Source organism: Mya arenaria, chromosome 10 (assembly GCF_026914265.1).
Source record: "Mya arenaria isolate MELC-2E11 chromosome 10, ASM2691426v1".
Lineage (NCBI taxonomy): Eukaryota > Metazoa > Mollusca > Bivalvia > Myida > Myidae > Mya > Mya arenaria.
Window position 1 is genome coordinate 15,321,259 of NC_069131.1, and position 19,017 is coordinate 15,340,275.

At 35.6% G+C, this 19,017-nt stretch overlaps 1 protein-coding gene across 1 annotated transcript; it reads right to left on the reverse strand.

Moving 5' to 3' along the window:
• Positions 1-12,461: 12,461 nt before the first annotated feature.
• On the reverse strand, positions 12,462-16,553 carry LOC128204199 (complement C1q tumor necrosis factor-related protein 3-like). The gene is made up of 4 exons (XM_052905578.1): positions 16,294-16,553; positions 15,327-15,681; positions 13,725-13,825; positions 12,462-13,486 (listed from the first exon to the last, which is right to left on the reverse strand). The coding sequence occupies exons 2-4, from the start codon at positions 15,664-15,666 to the stop codon at positions 13,163-13,165; spliced, it is 765 nt and encodes a 254-aa protein (XP_052761538.1). The 5' UTR covers positions 15,667-15,681; positions 16,294-16,553; the 3' UTR covers positions 12,462-13,162.
• Positions 16,554-19,017: the final 2,464 nt, after the last annotated feature.

Below are 19,017 nucleotides of genomic sequence, written 5' to 3' on the forward strand. Positions count from 1 at the left end.
ATATCAACATATTTAAGTGCGTTCGTGTTGAAAAATGCGTCAATGTAGTTACGCCACATAGATATCAAGTACAGCTTTGAAAGACAACAAGTTTAACATTTAAGCACTACAGAAGTCTAAGTTTCTCCAGAGAGCTCATCTTTCCCACACATGTGAATGCTTCAAGACAAGCCGAGCAACACAGACAAGCTTCACAAAAGCATTTTTCACAGCTTAAACTGACACACGGCGTTGTCGTCGGTATGTCTTTTTGTTCCATTCCGTCTACAAGTAGTCGGGTCAAAATAGTTTTACGGATGCAGACATCTCCCTTAACACATTCGCGTACATCTTCGGAAGTCAGTGTTTTCATCAGTGACCTTGGGAATGCCATCATAACTGCTATGGCATTTTGGCCAAGTCTCCCGGCCCTTCCAACCTCTTGCCAGTATGAAAGGGCATTGTGCGGGGCGCCCCAGTGTACCACCAAGTTGATGTCCGGGACTGACATTCCCATGCCAAAAGCCAAATAGACACCAGGACACTCACGTATGACTCAGGGCTTTTGAAACTGTTTATGATCATTTCTTTCTTTATGCTGTCAGTTGAAGCATGGAACATCTCCACCTTTAGCAGCTGAGAATTTGATGGATGAATGTTGAAACTGTCCACTATATGTGACCACACCAAAGACACCGCATTGTAGGACCTTTGGAAAATAATATATATATATATATATATATATATATATATATATATATATATATATATATATATATATATATATATATATATATATATATTATATATATATATATATATATATATATATATATATATATATATATATATATATATATATATATATGTGATTTATTTCCAATAAAGCACGTAACATGTTCTTTTATCAAAATATTTAACAGGTTAAGGCAAATAAAACATCGGCACATCGAGATCTGACTGTAAAGACATTTTTCAAGAAAATAATTCTAAAGCCATGATGGTTATGTTTCACGGTATGTATTGAACCATTTTACAACAATTTTAACTCATACATATGCAAACGCTGTGTTCTTACTGAACATTTACCTGCAAAACACAACAGTTTGGGTCTTGAAGTCAGTTTCCTTTAAGAGGTCCAGGAGCCATTGAAGTTCTTTTTCATTGTCAGCACTGCATTTTTCAACTGACAGAAAGATACTGGGTCTGTAAATGAAAGAAATGTGTAAAAACATTGGTTTACAAGTTAAAACCTGACGAATACACTGATATTACACAGGACTCGGCACAACCATGGGCTTAACAACTATGTTTATTCAGGTGTAAAAACTGCTTTGTATGTTGTGAATTTTAAGTATATATAATACATTTATATTTTCACTTTGGATACCAATAGCATTTTTTGGCAAAATACTAACACGAATAGACAATACTATTCTTCATGATACGATAAGTCAAATATATCATTACTACGTTTGTTAATATGGATTGTTAGATGTACCTATCAGGGACAACAGCGACAGTCACAAGATCATCTGCCAGTAGTAGATGCTCCTTTATATCATCTTGAACTCTCTGCGTCGCCGTTGCGGTAGCAGCAAGAAAAGGAACGTCAACAATACTGCGTACCGAGGATATATGTCGATATTCAGGCCGGAATGATTCTCCCCTGCTGAAATGTAATTTTAGCGATAAATATATACGTGTATGTATAAATTTCAAATGTGTCGTACGCCTAGTAGTATCAACCGAATGTAACAAAAAAATAAAAAAAATTCAAATAGAAACATTTACACTTAAAATTTCGCATTATAAAAATAAATATCTAAAATAGCCTACCATTCGGACACACATATATATATATATATATATGTGTGCGTGTGTGTGTGTGTGTGTGCGTGTGCGTGTGCGTGCGCGTGCGCGTGCGCGTGGGCGTGCGTGTGCGTGTGCGGGTTCTATGTAACTTATCCGAAAGGTTGATCTGATGTTCATGTGACGCCATCATACTTTTTATTCCAAACTTGTCCAGATGTGCCTTTTGATCAGATATCAAACTCAGTAGTGATGATATAACCAGGGCAATATGCCGCTCCACTGTGTCATCAACCTAAACGGAACAAAAAGACTTGATGGAGTACATGTATTAATTTATTTATTTTTATTTAGTTTTTTCTATTATTTTTTATTTTGTTTTATTTTATTTTTATTTATTTTTATTTTTATTTATATTTATTTATTTTATTTATTTTTTGGGGGAGGAGGGGGGGGGGGGGGGTCGGTGGATCACTTTGAATGGCATTGAATTCATTGGTCGACTGATCTAATGAAACCAATAATAATAAATCAACTTCTTACATCTCATGCACGTGGTAATATAATTAGGTTGTTTGTTTCGGATAGTTTGAAACACGCAAAAGAATTGCTTAAAGAAATGCCATAATTTGATGTTATTATTAACATACATACCTCAACCAAAAGCAGTGGTGGCAGCACATAGCACAAACTTTTTCCGTAGCCGGTCAAAAGCACACACGAAACATCATTCTTATCCAACAATGCAGTTATAGTATCAATTTGATGCTCTTTAAGATCGAATTGCAATCCGAATAATTTTGAAACATCCATTATCACCAATAACCTATAGAACAATAATTTATTGCGCACTCAGATGTACCACGCGCTCTGTGAAAGATCAAAGGGTCCTGAAAAGTTTCGCGTGCCCCGATATTTTCGCGGGAAGTCGAGCGGTGATGATGCATGCCTCGTTTTCGGGGACAAAACTGACAAATGTTATGATATTTTAATGGAATAAGATGCAGTGTGCTAATTGTAATAAGAGCTTTGAATCAAAGCAAAGTGGATTCAAACGCCGCTATTTGATTAATCAAGATATTTCAACAAGTGCAATAAAAGACATACTTTTGAACGTTGATATCACACCAAAATCTGAAAAACGTTCAGAATCGCGTTTTGTGTGTAATGAGTGTGAAAAACTTTTAAAGACGGCAAGTGTTGGTGTTAAGGCTAAAGAAAAACTGTTCAGCAAGACTGATGAGACCTCCTATATTGGCCTTAAAAGGAGACGGATTACTCTATCGGCATCGCCCATTGGGACGCCATACACGCCTAAGAGACCCCGATTGACGTCCACACCGAAGTCAAGGTATTTTTTAAAACTGAACATGTAGTATAAATAGAAACATGTGCGTATAATACTTTTCATGAAGTTTCTGTTCAATTAAAATCAGCACCCATGGTCGCTACGAACATTGAAGACCTTTTTCAATGCATTATTATATTAAATTCATTCGACTATAGAGATAGAAAGTGAAAATAAAGCCTTTACAAATGTTTAATTATTTTCAATAACAGTTATAGAAATTTACTGGTTAGGAAAGCGCAGACATATATAGCTTCTATTTTTCAGTTCAGTTATATAAACAAACGATTTTGCATCAACCTATATTTTGTTATAAAAATTATCGAATACCCCATCAGACATCAAAGACGCGGCTGAATAGGTTTAAAGGGACACGCTTTTGGTTTTGTAAAATGTACTATGGGTTACTAAAACTTTTTTTATAAGTTATTTAGGTGTTGTTCATTTCTGCAATATCAAAATATAAGTGGTTTGCAATGCAGTACCTGGACATTAGAGAAAACTTTCAGGTGTGAATTTATATTTGTTACAATAATTTTAATGAAACCAAACATTATTTTAAAGATAATAATTAGTTAAAGGGACTGTACAGCAGATTGGCACAAAACAAGTTTTGTAACGAATCTCAGGACAATTATTTAATATTTTACTTGTTGATATCATAATTGTAAAAATGAACACCAAAATTAAAAAAAAAAAATTGACGAAAATCGGATTCGAACCGGTGTCTCCAAATTTGCAGTCCAGTGTTTTTGCGACTTAGCTACGAAGGCTTACTGTAAACGGGTGATATAATTAAGCTAATACACCTAACTCTTTAATATCACGTGATAACATCGACTAGCCAATCACCCATAAGGAAGGAGTAGACATACCCAGTATTCTTTTTTTAATGGAAAAAATACGAAAACAATGCGGTATACCCAGTATTCTTTTTTAATGGAAAAATAGAAAAACACTGCGAAAAATTAATTAATTGTAAGCTATGTGGTACTACAGTAAGTAAGTTTTAATGCATTGTACACATGGATAACAAGATTATGTCAGTTTTCGACAATTTTCTTTTTCTATCGCTCTTTCATCATACGGAGTACAGTCACTTTAATGATTCAAGAATGGATGGCACATACAATATTGTCTAGCATGATTGGAAGCCGATTATGGCATGGTCTGTCAGTCAAACTGGCTGGATACTTGCCAATCAGCGATTAAGGCGGGGCTTATCAGTCGCCCGTTGCTTTCGGTCGGGACACTTATACCTGTTATCATTTAACGTATAATTCTTAGCTACGAAAAAATAGAGACTGATAATATCCACTTATTTCGCTCAATCTATGCATTTTAGAGTATTTGGTTAATACCAAAGTGACCTTTTATACGGACTCGCTTATGTTTTTTAAAAAGCACTATTGACGGAACAAAGTATGGCACATCATCAGTGTTAGAACTATAATAGTTGCGACTGGAAAGCCTTCAAATAATGTTGATTTACCCCCAAACATTGTCTTTGATGTCCACTCTTAAATTGAATAGTAACGCGGTTCAACAAAAGGCGTAACATTTTAGTTAACCATATGCACGAGTCATTCTAGGCGAGAGGTTTAATTGTCAGTTTATTTTGCACTTCCTAAACTAAAATTTTTTTAATTATGTTATGTTATAAGAATTTTCAGCTTCAAAACCAGGGAAATGATTTCAAAACCCTCCAAATTAATTTTACCATAAAATACTTACATTGTTCATTAGGAAATGTAATTCTGAGCACACACAATCAATGAAGTGTATAAAAATGGAGATATTTATCGAATTACTAATATTTTGATTTTATAATCGTTTTAACAGAAAAGAGAACATCTCACAACTGGCGCAAGGTACTTTGCGACATACAAGTATGACAAGGGCTTTAGGCACTACATGTCAAAATCCAAACTGCCTTTGAAATCACTGAGAAAAGTGCTTATAATAAAAATTAGAATGGATGTGAAACAGATGCTGAAGGATGTAGCCCTTCCCGTGAAACAATCAGTCAGTGTATCAGGATTTAAGGATATGAACTTTGCTCAGATGTTGACAGCCTTGGAATCACACGCACCATTTCTGTACGACGCAATCGTATCTTCACTCACTACCAGAGAGAAAGAACTCAAACGGTACGTAGATTCCATGTATTTTTATAACGGTGATCAGTGACAATTTTAATTCACTTAAATCGTCTAAAATGTTTACTTTAATGTCTGTACCGGACAATAATGTAATAAAATAGGCTAAAAAAGCACCATTTCGAAAACTATATGGGGAATTGTGCCACACACCCTTTTACGCCTACTCTTGGTTTCTGCGTATATGAGAAACAAATACTATTAACAACCGAGGATGATTACACTTACAACGTTTATTACTTATAGGGGAAAAGGCAACGTTTCACTGGTTCCAGTCATCGGTACAATCATGTCTATGATAGCATATCAAAATAAACCCAAGCATGCTTCCCTGTTGATGAAAATGAATGCCGTGCAGATGTGGCGTTCTGGCTGCAAAAGATCGGTGAGTCTTATATAAAATGTCAGTACGTATAATCAAATGAATATAAACTGGCATGTGAATAATTTTAAGAAGAGGAAAAAATCTGTGTTAAAAACTTCATTTAAAGTCTCCTTCAAAATATGTCTCTTCATCTCACGTGTATGTAGAATTTCCACTCGACATTCATTGAATACAATATTCAGGTTTAAAATCAAACAATTGAGAAGGAAATACCTTAAGTGTATTGCGTATGTTGAAACGAAATAACAACGAGAATGTAATAATACGACTGTTCCCATTGCAGTTTTTAACATATTCAATCACATGGGAATATGTGTTGGCGAATGGAGCATGTTTGCAACGCTTGACAAGCTACGAGCATCATTCGATGCAGAACTTCTCTCGTGGAAGAACGATCTCAAGGTAATAGCCTTTTTGCAAAGCTCGCTAAGCACAGCTACTGAAATGCAGATAAGTCAGATAAGGATTTATATTTTACTATGTTTGTTTGTACATGCATTACTTAAGCCATGTAGTTTCTTACAAGCGGAGTTTTATTTAAAAATATTTATTTGTCAAGTCTTAATATATAATATTAATGGAATATTTTCTTTGCAGAGACATGTGTTCAGAACACCTGACAGCCCACCTGCTAATTCACCGGCTGTAAGTCAGTCGGATGAGACTGAGGACGACCCCTCTTCATTTTCAACGAGCAGTTTCTCGCAGTTGGAATCTGAGCCAGAGGAAAGTTCTGAGTGGGAAGATGCCATGGATGATTATGATGATGATGATGTTCAAAGTTCGGAGCGGGGGTCCGAAGAGCCTACCATATTGTATGGTGACAACACCGTACCAAAAGGTATTCAAGCTCTCTGTGTATTTGCTGTTACATTTCCCAATTCCACTCAAAGTTTTTTTGGTTAAAGAATAGTTTAATTCTTTGTTTATTAAAAGTTGACCATACTCATGTGAAATATCAATATCTATTTAACGAAAGTCTCTAAAATAAAGTAATTATATATAATGTTACACAATGATTTTAGGTTATACATTATGCTGGGACAACGTTGGAAAACATTTGAAGGCTAGACATCAAACAAGAAATCATGGAAATAAATATAAATGTTGGGCTTTGGCATTTGCAGTCAAGAATAGAATACAAACAACTCAGTTTGATAACAAGAAAGTAGAACCGGCTGAAAGTATAAACATTGAGAAGTACCTTTTAAATGACAAAGAACGACATGCAGTCAGGGAGAGACTTGTCAACATGGTGCAGCGAATCCTTGTCGGTCATTTGGCAGCCTTTCGGAGTGTCGCGCATTACCCGTGCACCTCCTTTCAGCATCATTTCACCAGTCTGAGAGAGAGCTCACAAAAAAGCGAGATGGTAAGTATTTCTAGAAGTTTTAGTTAAATGGTTAAGTTAAACCTCATGCGATTTAAAAAGTGATTATAATATAATGTTTTATTTCTTATCAGTTCAACATAGGTGTTATAGATGCGAACCCATCTTCAACTGCAGGTGTGATAAAAATACTAGACACCCTGCACAACTATGTTCCTCAACATGAAGATCAAGTGCACACGCTTATTACATGGGGGATGCTCTGTCTTGTGAAAGGCATCTTGACGCACAGAATGCGAGGGCCAATGCCACAACAGCTGTTGGAAAACTTCAGGGACTTGAACCGGGCGCCCAGGAATTCCATAAAAGAATGTTGTTGATGCAGGTAAATTAAAGCAGAATACTTAAAATGAAAATCGTATTTTTGGATAAATTGTACATTTTTTATTTACTGCTTCTTGGCTTATACTTTCATGACACTATGGACAAATTGTTTGATGGGAAAAGCGAGCGTGATAAAGGAACATTGTTTCACTTGAAAAACGTGTTCAATCAGAGGTCCGTTTCAAAACACGTGTCAGAGACATTTAACTACGTAGCTGAATTTCTGAAGTGAGTTAAAATAATAAAACAGTTCCATATTTGATTAAAAAAATATTTATCTTTAGATAGACACACATATTCTTGTAACTAACCCCATTCCTTATTTTGACTCTATGTACTTTAAATTAAAAAAGTAATCAATTGAATGTCCTAATATCTCATTCTTTATGTTTACTTAACACCGTCAGATTCGTGACAGAAGGATACGTGGTTCTGTTTACAATGGATCTGCTAGGGATCGACGACATGGAGGAGGACACTATGAAAGACGCCGAGGTAGCCTTGAATCGGGTGTCTGAAGAAATTGTGGACAGCATATGGAATGAAGTGACTTTAGAAAATGCCGGAAGTGAGATGCATTGCTTTTGTGGACAAGGTCGGTATTCGTATTTTACAAAGTCCTGAATAATGTATTATTTGGAAGCGAAGTTCATATTGTGCAGAATAAATTACAGCTTGATACACCATCGTTGTTTTAAGATATTGACGAGGACATCCCCACGATCGAGTGTGAAAATTCCGAATGTAAGAATGGTGGATGGTTCCATACAGATTGCTGCGGACTTGATGAGGATGACCTTCCAGACGAGTGGTTTTGCAGCTCTGATTGTAGAACGGTAAGTGATGGTTATATATAAAGAAAATATAATTATGATATATTAGGAATATTTCTATGCGAAATGGTAATATCAAGTCGACAGCATTTTTTTTTCAGTTTGCTACACAGTTATGCACATGTAAGTCGAACCAAAAAGGTATCATGATAGAGTGCACAAATACAGACTGCAAGAGGGGAAGATGGTTTCACATCAATTGCGTAGGACTGAAGAAAGGCCAGTTACCAGCGGAAGGTGTGTTCACGTTCGAAAGCTACTTTATAATTATAAAATGCTTGTATTTGTTTAAGGCGAGTTCGTAATAAAACACATGTGTTCTCATTTGGTAATTAAACATGTTCAATCTTCAGTGACTATTTTGTTTATAGATGAGCCGTGGTTCTGCAGCAAATTATGCTCAAAGACCGGGAAATCAGAAAGGTCATTTCAGGCAGTTGATAGGAAATTCGAATATTCGAAATACCTGCTGTGGAGTGGCTTGAATGATTTGATCAGAAGAGACGCGGTTAGAAACAATGACGGGCCAATGATGATAGTATATTGGAAACAAGATCTACTGCAATTTCTTCAAAGAAATCATCCAAAGTACTTCATTCTTGCCCACCGATTAATTGCTGGTAAGTTTATGCGCATATGAACACCCCCCCCCCCACACACACACACACACGCACACTGAATGGAATGACTTTACTTTGTTATGTACTATATTTGCTAATATTTAAATGTTTTTTTTATTTCTTTTCTAACAAAATAATTCAGGTGTGAATGGGTTTCTACCGCCTCGACTGCAACAAGATCTAATCTGGAATAGGACAGTTAATATAAGAGGAGGGCATGCTTCCAACGATGAAGTTAACGAGTTCTTAAACAGGGAGTTTAAAGGTAAATATGTGTATTTCACAAATAAGAATATACAATTGTTAAGTCCTTGTATTGAAATTATTCATATTCTTAACGGTCTTCATTTTCATTTTATGTTCAGAGAGCATTCGATCAGTTGGACCACACACTACTCCACTCACGTTACAACGGTATGGGAAACTTGCTGGTGGAGTTGGGGTCGTCTTGGACGATGTTTATAAAGAGCTGTTGGATGCCCATAAGGCCGCCCATCACACACAAAAGGAGCTGAATAGAAGGGATGACATGCAACACTTTGTGCAGTTGCTGGGCCCTGAAAACTTGACCAGAAAAATTAGCGGTCGCCACCATTCCGCTTTCCCAAAATTCACGTCAGAGCGCTCTGTTAGCTACACAAGACTACAAGAAAGAGTGACAAAATTATCGAAGAAGCTTGACAGGGCCCGAAGAGTTGCTCATTGATAATGGCAATACAGGCTGACGAAATTCAGAAACATTTATAAATGCGCTCATATTATTTCTAATAATGACTTGTGCTGAACGTTTTATAAACTCAAACCTATAGAGCTCTTAATACGTGTGTAAAATGTTTTCATAAATAATGGGTTATATACACCACACCATTAAAGCATCTTCAATTACTTGTGTTTCTTTTTCGGCAAGTTATTAAAAATAGGTGAACTATCTCGACTAGTTTCTACTTACAGATTAAAGAGTTAAAGTTAACAAATTCATTTCTTTACGAATATGTTCCGATGATTTGACAAAATGAACATATATTGAACGATACATTTTAACTATTCAATCTACGATTATTTTACTTTTTTTAAATATCTTAAATCTGTAGTTTATTCCCAGGTTATTTGATTTTCTGTTGGCTGTTTCATATTTTGATCAGTAACTGTGTATTTACCATTGTTTGTGTTTACTCTATATGTCGCAGAGTTTCTTTGAGTTTCCGTTTCGAATATAACATTGAATAAATTTTACCATTAGACTGAATACTATTTTCTTTCTCTGCCACATCGAACAGTTTAGATAAATAACGAACACAAAACGATATTTCCACACCATTATATTATTGTTAATTTTCACAATATAAATTATATCTCAATAAAATCCAGTTTAACACGTTCACAATTTAATAATTAACACATAAAATGTCTGAAAGATGGAACTGTTAATAAATCTTAAAGCACTCAAAATAACCTCAGATGGAACCCTAATTGAACACACAAACAACAGCTTTATATAGAATGAATTGCCGCCAAAAACGACACGCAAAAAGCATGCACCTCATGTTTAGGAGCAATGCACATATAAAGAATTGGATTAGGAGCAAACCTAAAGAACAGAACATCTAGGAGCAATGTAAATAATACAAATGATTTCATGTACAAAGTAAACTCATAAGGAGCAACGTATAATAGAATCAAAATAATTCATACTCGTTAAATTCACTACAGTATAATGTTATTTATATTATGGCTACCAAGACGAAATTTCTAAATAAATAATGTTTTCTGTTTATTTTCTTGTCGAAAACTCGCGCTCACTGCGTGTATTTTGGGTATGCGTGTGTGATACTTTTTTCTATTTTTCTTTCACCATTTACAGTATAGTTTTTAAAGTCGTTTTTATGCAAATAAAATATGTACAAGATACCTATTTTTCGTTTGTTAGTTCGTGTACCTTATCATGGTAAAAGTTTAAACCATTTTATTTTAGTTATACGTATCTCAACTGAATTTTAAAATCGAAATAACTAACTACAACACTATCGAAACTCGTTACTGTTCAAATTTAAGAACGCAGAATGGGTACCGTTACTTACCGTTGGGAGCCGTATTTTATACAAGTGTAATTTGCATAATTGTTGCCTGTGTCATTCAAGTTTCGTTTGATGGAAAAGGTAAATCTTGTGTTTGAATGCATTTTATGCTTGTTATGTGCAAAATAACTTTGCAATTAAATGAAGAAATATCATAATCAACCTATATTATCTATTTCAAACATAGAATACTTCTCTGAGTACAATTTCAATATTTTTCAAAACACCCCCGTTTTTTGCACATTCCCGTTTAGACGTTAGGGATTGGAAGAATCCCGTATAACACGTCTAATATTTTAGACTATACACGAGTAATAATGAGTCAGGTTCTGCATAAGGAATACATCATTCCGAAGGAAAAACAGTAATTGAAATTGAATTCAATAAAAGAACAATACTTTTTTTTTACTTTTAATGCATTTTTACTTCTTTTAATTTTTAATGCGCAGAAATCCTACAGACTGCATCGTTAATTTCTATATAAAAATTAAGGGTCTTTAACATGCCCGATTTTTAAATCGGAACAGGATGTACTCAGCAGTAAAAGAAATAGAAAGTAATACTCTATAAATATCAATTCTATAACAGTAGTGGGGTGTCTTAGACACAGTGTTGTGATTATACTTTCGGTTTCGTCCTCTGCTCTTATACGGGCATAATATAGGTTGATACAAAAACAATAATTTTAGATAAATAGTTTTAATTTTAATGCATAAGTATGATTAGCTCATACGACTTTTATGATCAAACTGACAAAAATATATGCTTCGTGTACAGATGGAAAACATATACTTACCTTTATTCCCAATTAAATCGATAAGTGACATGGGTATATGCACTAATTGGCATGTCGTACCACATTAGCGAGTGTCAAACCGAGTGACGTAGAAGACGGAAATCACGGGCCAGCGCGTGGATATTATGCAGACGATCTAGGACGATCGCATCTTCGATTTTTTTTTAAAAAAATGAAAATCCACGAATTTAAGTACCCACGAAATTGTTTTTTTCGGCAAACCACGAAATTTCATGCCCACGAACATTAATGATTTCACAGTAGTTTGTCGCTTTATTAACTGGGAGATTTAGGGTCCAAATCCGGTGAAAACAAAACTCAGAATCTGCGAACCGAATGGTGCCTTTTGTTTTAAATGTGTAGGCACGGCGTACCACCCTCATCAGTCCCGCGTAGGGGGGGGGGGGAATTGACCTTCCTATCCTGTTTCACTATGCGTAAGTGTAAGTTATAGTGATGTAACCCTTAAAGCTCGGTTGTCGGAAATTAGGAAATGTTGCATCGTGGCATTGTTGGACATTAACAATTAATTAGATTGGCTTTAGTGATATGCCAAGTCAGGTCGTTATCTATATAGTTATTTATTGTCGGGTACTGAATACAACAGTTCACACAAGTTACAAGTATGTATAGCTTTTGACGAAATCATGTATATGTCATGGTTTTGGTCGTAGTGAATATATTCTTAAAACAACAGTGGCGTAGCTAGGGTCTACATAGCGAATACGCAAGCACGAAAGAACGCTACAAATGACAGTTTATTAGACATATAAAAATATATCGTCTTAATACGTATGTGTATACATGTACATATTTCATACCAAATAGAAAGGGTCTGTAATGTGTAAAATAATAGCAGTAATTAACTGAAGTGTTTTAACGTGTTTTGTGTATAACTAAGTCTAAACTTATTGCAATTGAAGTGTATTATAGCATCAAGAATTATTATTCCAAAGAGTAAAAAATGTAAAGATGTCTTACATTGTAAACCGTACATGTACATCAGGCTACCAGCAGGTTGTTTTCGATTAAAAATGGCCGAGGAGTTCCGAATGCTAAAATGGGTGTTCTTAAATGGACGAACATTCAGAACAACGCAGAGCAATTGTCTTCATTAACTTTTTCATCCCTCGTCTGCGATGCAAACGGCATCATGTTTGAACACATTCGTTGAGAGTGAAATTAAAGAACATGTATAGACGTTAAAAGCGATAAAATAAATACAACAAAGGTATAACGGAAACTTTCGTGGAAATAAATGAAACAACTGTTTTTATAACTTCACAACGTTAATTTTTTGCTAAAGCTGTAGCCTGTTAGAAAAAAGTTGACGTCCACAGAAGACTCTGGTACCAACTGATGTTATTCCATCCATCCTGGAACCGACACTCCCCTCCCCCTCTCCGTTCATGACGTACTCTTTACCCCAGCTTCTCAACTACTAGCAAAGAAGCCAACCGGAAAACGATGAACGTCCGCGGGAGGCGTGGCTCCACATCACTGACAGACTGCTCTGTCCCCGGCGGACGTACGCATACTGCCCGGCGGTCATCTGGACAACGATCGTCGCGCTAGCGGAGTGCGTGTCGCCGATCTCTTGCGCGTCCGCAAATGCTTCTCCCTTGATGTCGTTGTTAACGATTATCTCGGCTCCGACGTAAGAATTTGTGCCGGAGTATATGGTAATAGAAAGGACGTAGACGCCGCTAACGGGAGCGGTGAAGGTCCCGTTGTGTATGTTATAGCTGTTCCTGGTGTCCGTTTCCTACATGTTGGATACACAATCGTTTAATGACGAACGCATTGAATAAATAAACTCAATATTTGTTCAGCTAAATCTTCTGCAATCTCAACACAGCAAGAACCTTCTTTTTACTACAGTTACACTGAATTAGCATTACTTGCACGTTGTCAAGGTATTCATGATCAACGTCTAAAAACTTAAGAATAGGAAATATTTTCATTTGGTGGATTTTAATGATTTGAAAAAAAGTGAAATTTACCTCGACGTTGAACATTATGACGGCATGTTCGTTGAGGTTGACGTTTCCGCCTAGATACGCGTAGAAAGCAATGGTCTCTGGATGACACGTCGGTGTTGATTCTGTAATGAGAAATATATACGTTTGATACGTTGACGTCGGTTTTTGAAGTGAGCTAAGTCACGACTGTAGATCTTTAAATCAAGGACTAAGCTCATTCAGGGTCATAGGTCAATGGATCACAATTTATGAAGCAGGTTGAACTTAGCCAAGGTCATTGGTCTATAGATCATGGATTAAGGAGCAGGTTGAGATAAGTCACGATTGTAGGTCTTAAGATCACGGTTTTCCGAGTAGCTTGAGCATATTCAATGTGATAGATATACATGTAGAGGTCACGGTTTTAAGATAAGGCTCATGACCTTAGTTACTGCTTAAGGTCTATAGTTTACGGTTTTAGGAGCAAGACGAGCATGTACGTCGTTATTTCAGGAGTGCACTTAGTCTAGGTTGTAGGTCTAAAGGTCACAGTTTTAGCAGTGAACTTGGTCACGGCCATACGTCGATGTGTCACTTCATGTAAGGAGTTAGGAAAGTCAAATTGTAAGCCCTAAGAGCGTGACCTTAAGACCTACGACCGTGACTTAGCTCAACTTACTCTTTAAACCGTGACCATTAGTCCTACGACTGTGACTTAGCTGAACATCCTCATAAAACCTAAATATATAGACCTCCGACCGTGACTTGGCTCGAATTGCCTGTTAAACCGTGGCCATTAGAGCTACAAGCATGGCCTTGCTCAACCTACAAAATAAATCCGCGTAACTAGGGAAAACTTGTGTGGGGGATGATTTATGCCTTTTCTAATTTTTGCAGCGACATTAGACTGAAGGCCTTGTGGCAGGACAAAAAATACGACAATACACCGACTTACGGGGCAAAAATACGACAATACACCACCTTGCGGGGCAAAAAATACGACATTATGCCACCTTGCGGGGCTAAAATACGACAAAACACAACCTTGCGGGGCAAAATACGACAATATGCCACCTTGCGGGGCAAAAATACAATAATACACCACCTTGCAGGGCAAAAATACGACAATACATCGCCTTGCGGGGTAAAAAATTCATTTAAATTAACAACGATTATGTATATTAATAACATCGGCTAAGAAATGTCAATTTAAATTGTATTTTAACTGTGTTTAAAAAAACCCCACCTCATTTGATGTTTCATCATATTTAGAAATTATCGCGTGAAGAATTCTTACAATTACTATAAAATATGCATTTGTTGTAAACCTAACATATATATACCGTCTAATCAAAATCATCTTAAAGTATGCAGATGAATTGATACGTTTTTATAACCATAATCGCTCTGACTATGTTATGTCTGTATGTCTTCTATTGTATTCTGTATTGAAATAATACTGTTTATACTAATATATATTTTTTTTATATCCATAAGCTCTATCTCTCTGCCTATATGTGTGTCTTCTATTATATCTTTATTGAAATGATTACTTTTTAGACTTATATCTAATTTGAATTGCTACTTATTAGTACAGAGGAACAGCTTCTTTGATAAGTTAGAGTAAGAATTGTCAGTTCTTACCCTTCAAATTGTCGACGGCAGCACTTATTTGTTCTAACGTATTGTTAGAATTAGCCACAACCATCTCGAGTGTGGTGATTCGATTTCTCTCAACTTCCTCCATGAGCGAAGCCAGTCTACGTTCTGCTAGCTCCTGTTGGTCCATTAGGGCATCAACGACCGCAGACAAGCGTTTGTTATCATTCTTAAGCCGCGCTAGGTGTTGCTCAACAGTGAACTCCATACGGATCATTCTCTCGAGCACATTTTCCTCGTAGTCGTATTTAGAACACGCTGGACGCGATGGCTCCGAGCCAAGGGCCGTGCTGACCAATAACAACAACTGTAGTAATCCAGTCATTTTGAGAGGTTTTCACTGGAAAAGGGGCACAGTTGTTAGAATTATACTAAGGACACATAACATAGCAACGAGGGTGGTACATAAATATATCAGAAGTTGGATCCCAGCCGTTTTCCTCCTATTATAGCATAACACTGATTTGTTCATTGTCATTCAATGGCCGAGATAATAAGATGATACAGGTTTCAACCGATTAGGATTTTTCTTGTTACTTAAATATCAAAAAGACATCGTAAGAGACACTCTATTTGAATAAAGAACATATAAACCAACACTGGTTCTTAAAAATTAAAAAAAAACTGAATTTAACCTCCTCCTTTAATCAGAACTTAAAATGATAAAACACTACAGGTAATAAGCCTATTTTTTTCGGCGTAGCTATTACACCAATCAAACGCTGTACAAGATCGCCTTCATTTAATACCCAGAACGTTTTCATTGATGGTTTATATTTTAAGCAGTTTATACATCACAGTGACACGGATTTCAGAAAAGTTGTTTTTGTCAATAAATGTGTAGTAAACATGAGCAAATAGTTCATTACCACAACAGGGTCAAGCCTTGGACGGCCAAATAACATTTCAATCACAAAACAGTTATTAAATAGTTTAAATAATGCATGGTTACCTGACACTAGTAGCTATACACGTGTTATCCGTAAAAGGGATGGCACTGTTATGTCCACTGATGCAGTGTTGTTCCGCATTTAAATATACTTTGCATATACCCGTTTCGCATTGTAATACTTCCATATAAGGATATGTCGTGGATACTTTTAGCAAAAGAATGTCTCTTGTTATGGGTACGAAGGAAACAAACAAAAACAAAAAAAATGTTAACAATACAAAGGTTCTATTTTAGCTAAACCTAAACATTTTGACACGAACAAGGCGAAGTATTCTTACTAAAGAATGAAATTTCTTCCGTTGATCTTCACCTCTTGTACCTCTGTAGGAGGCTTTTGAGATCGACTGAAAAGAGATTTAATGTTTGTGGACAACATAACTACCTGTTGATGACTTTATAGACAGTAAGCACGTTGTTATTATTTCAGTTCAGTGTTAAGTGATATACAACAAACATAATCTTTCCTGCTTCCTTCTTCCTTCATACACCAGAAAGGGCATATGTTAGAAAGCATGAGAAATTACAAAGTCATGTACTTTCATATTTGTATAGTAAGTAGGTTAAAATTAAAATTTCTATATCTGACAAGGAAGCGAATATGTTAGTATATTATATATCTTAACATCAAAATCACATATAGATGAGGCGTTTCTTTGGAAAAGGGGACTAAATGAAATAATTATAAGGTAAAAATACAAAAATAAGAGCGAAGACCCTTTTTAGAGGCAAAAGGCCTAACAGACACTTAGGTGCAACAAAAATGTTTGTTCTATCTTTATTATTGCACCGAGCCTCTTTTTTATTGTCAGCAGACATTTTTAGCTCGTTTATTCGAAGAACAGGTGGGCTATACTACTCGCCCCAGTGTCGGCGTCGGCGTCCGGTTAAAGTTTTAGGGCAAGTTGGGATTTTCACTTATAAGTCCAATACCCTGCATACAATTGACTTAATACTTCACGCAGTTGTTCAGGGCCATCACATGATGAGGTTAGATAACTCCATAGTATTCTTTACACAGATTATGGCCCCTGATTGACTATGGAACTTAGGTTAAAGTTTTAGGGCAAGTTGGAATATTTATTAACAACTTCTATATCCTTTGTTCAATTGACTTATTACTTAACACAGTTGTTCAGGATCATCACACAATGAGGTACATAACTCCATATTATCCTAAATACAAGTTATGGCCCCTGATTGACTTAGGTTAAAGTTTCAGGGCAGGTTAAAGTTTTAAGGCAAGTTGGGATTTTCACTTAAAACTCCAATACTATTCATTCAATTGACTTAATACGATTTTCATTATAATCAAAGCGCTTAAAGCGTTGAATGGCTTTCGGCCTGCAACGTTTTGTGAGTATAGTCATGCAATTGTAAAACATAATAATTAACATAAACATCTAAAGATAGTTTATGCTCGCTCATAATTTCCTTCGCGAAAACTCTCCGAGTCTAACGTTCTATGTTTCTTGTTTGTGATTTTATGTTCTATGTCTTTGGCGTTTGCCCATTGCCACTAAACCGGGTTTATGTTTAAATTTTTTGCTACTGAGCATGTTTATGTAGCCTTTTGCATAAATACTAATGTTGATTCTCAATGAGATCATGAAGTATAAGTCACTTGAAATTTGGAATACGCCAAAAAGCTACTTATAAGGTATGGGGTAATGCTCAATATCATATAAAACTTTATCTGGAGCTTTGGTTTCATAAACAATGCACTGCCACGGATAAAGCATTAAGGATTTTTTAGTAAAATCTACTCTACACTTCGAACTTGAATAGGCGTATTTAATTTACTACTATTGTATGCCAGCTAGACCAAATGCATCTCAACAAAATGCAATGGACGTATTAGTTAGTTTTATGTTTAAAGCTTCTTTCTACAACGCCAAATACCTCTGGGTCGAATCACCCACATACTATAAATGTATTACCTGTATGTTTGGTGTACATCTATCTTAATCATGCCCTTAACATATGTCACTCGTGGACAAAATGAACAGATTTATATCAGTTGTTTTATAAATATGCATATGCATTATGCTACATGCTAAAGATATTAATTAGTCTGAAAATACTGAGAAATATTCTCATACTTGCCGTTTCATTCGGCATTACATGACTATGATACAAATTGTAGCAGGTCGATAGCCTGTCAACGCTTCACGCGATATGATTTGAATGGTAAAAGTGTATAATTTTTATTTAGTAATGGTTAAAAGGTTGTTAGTATGTACTTACACAAGAGAATGGTTTTATGCGACACACATTTTACAAACACAAGTAAAAACTAACAATCTCAATAAAAAAATGTCAAGTAATAGCCAATTTAGTCAATCTAAAACATAGAAAATACACTTATGAATGAACTACAATCACAAAAAAACTCATTGTAGGATAAAAACGAAGTATTATCATTTCATTTAAAACATTATGAATTGATATTTACGCCTAATTAGCATTTACTTGTATCATAATACGATCCAAAACATTTCCGGGTTTTAACGACTTCTTAGAGTTTATTTCCGGGGAATGCGATGACCAACATTCTATTCTTAAGTACACTCTACATGCAGATATTATCGGTCCTCGGCCAAAGCAAAATCTAAACACAGGTATATAAAATGTATTTATTTGATTCAGTACGCGTTTATTTTGAAAGTATTTGCGATTCTGTTTTTTATATTGCGTTCTGTAACTCGCCGATATTAAAATAATTGC

Bases quoted from the DNA above. Each gene is read 5' to 3' on its own strand.
- LOC128204199 (XM_052905578.1), bottom strand. From the start codon at position 15,666: ATGACTGGATTACTACAGTTGTTGTTATTGGTCAGCACGGCCCTTGGC. The intron at 13,826-15,326 runs GTAAGAACTGAC...TTCTCATTACAG, and splicing joins TGCCGTCGACAATTTGAAGG to AATCAACACCGACGTGTCAT. The intron at 13,487-13,724 runs GTAAATTTCACT...TCCAACATGTAG, and splicing joins TCATAATGTTCAACGTCGAG to GAAACGGACACCAGGAACAG.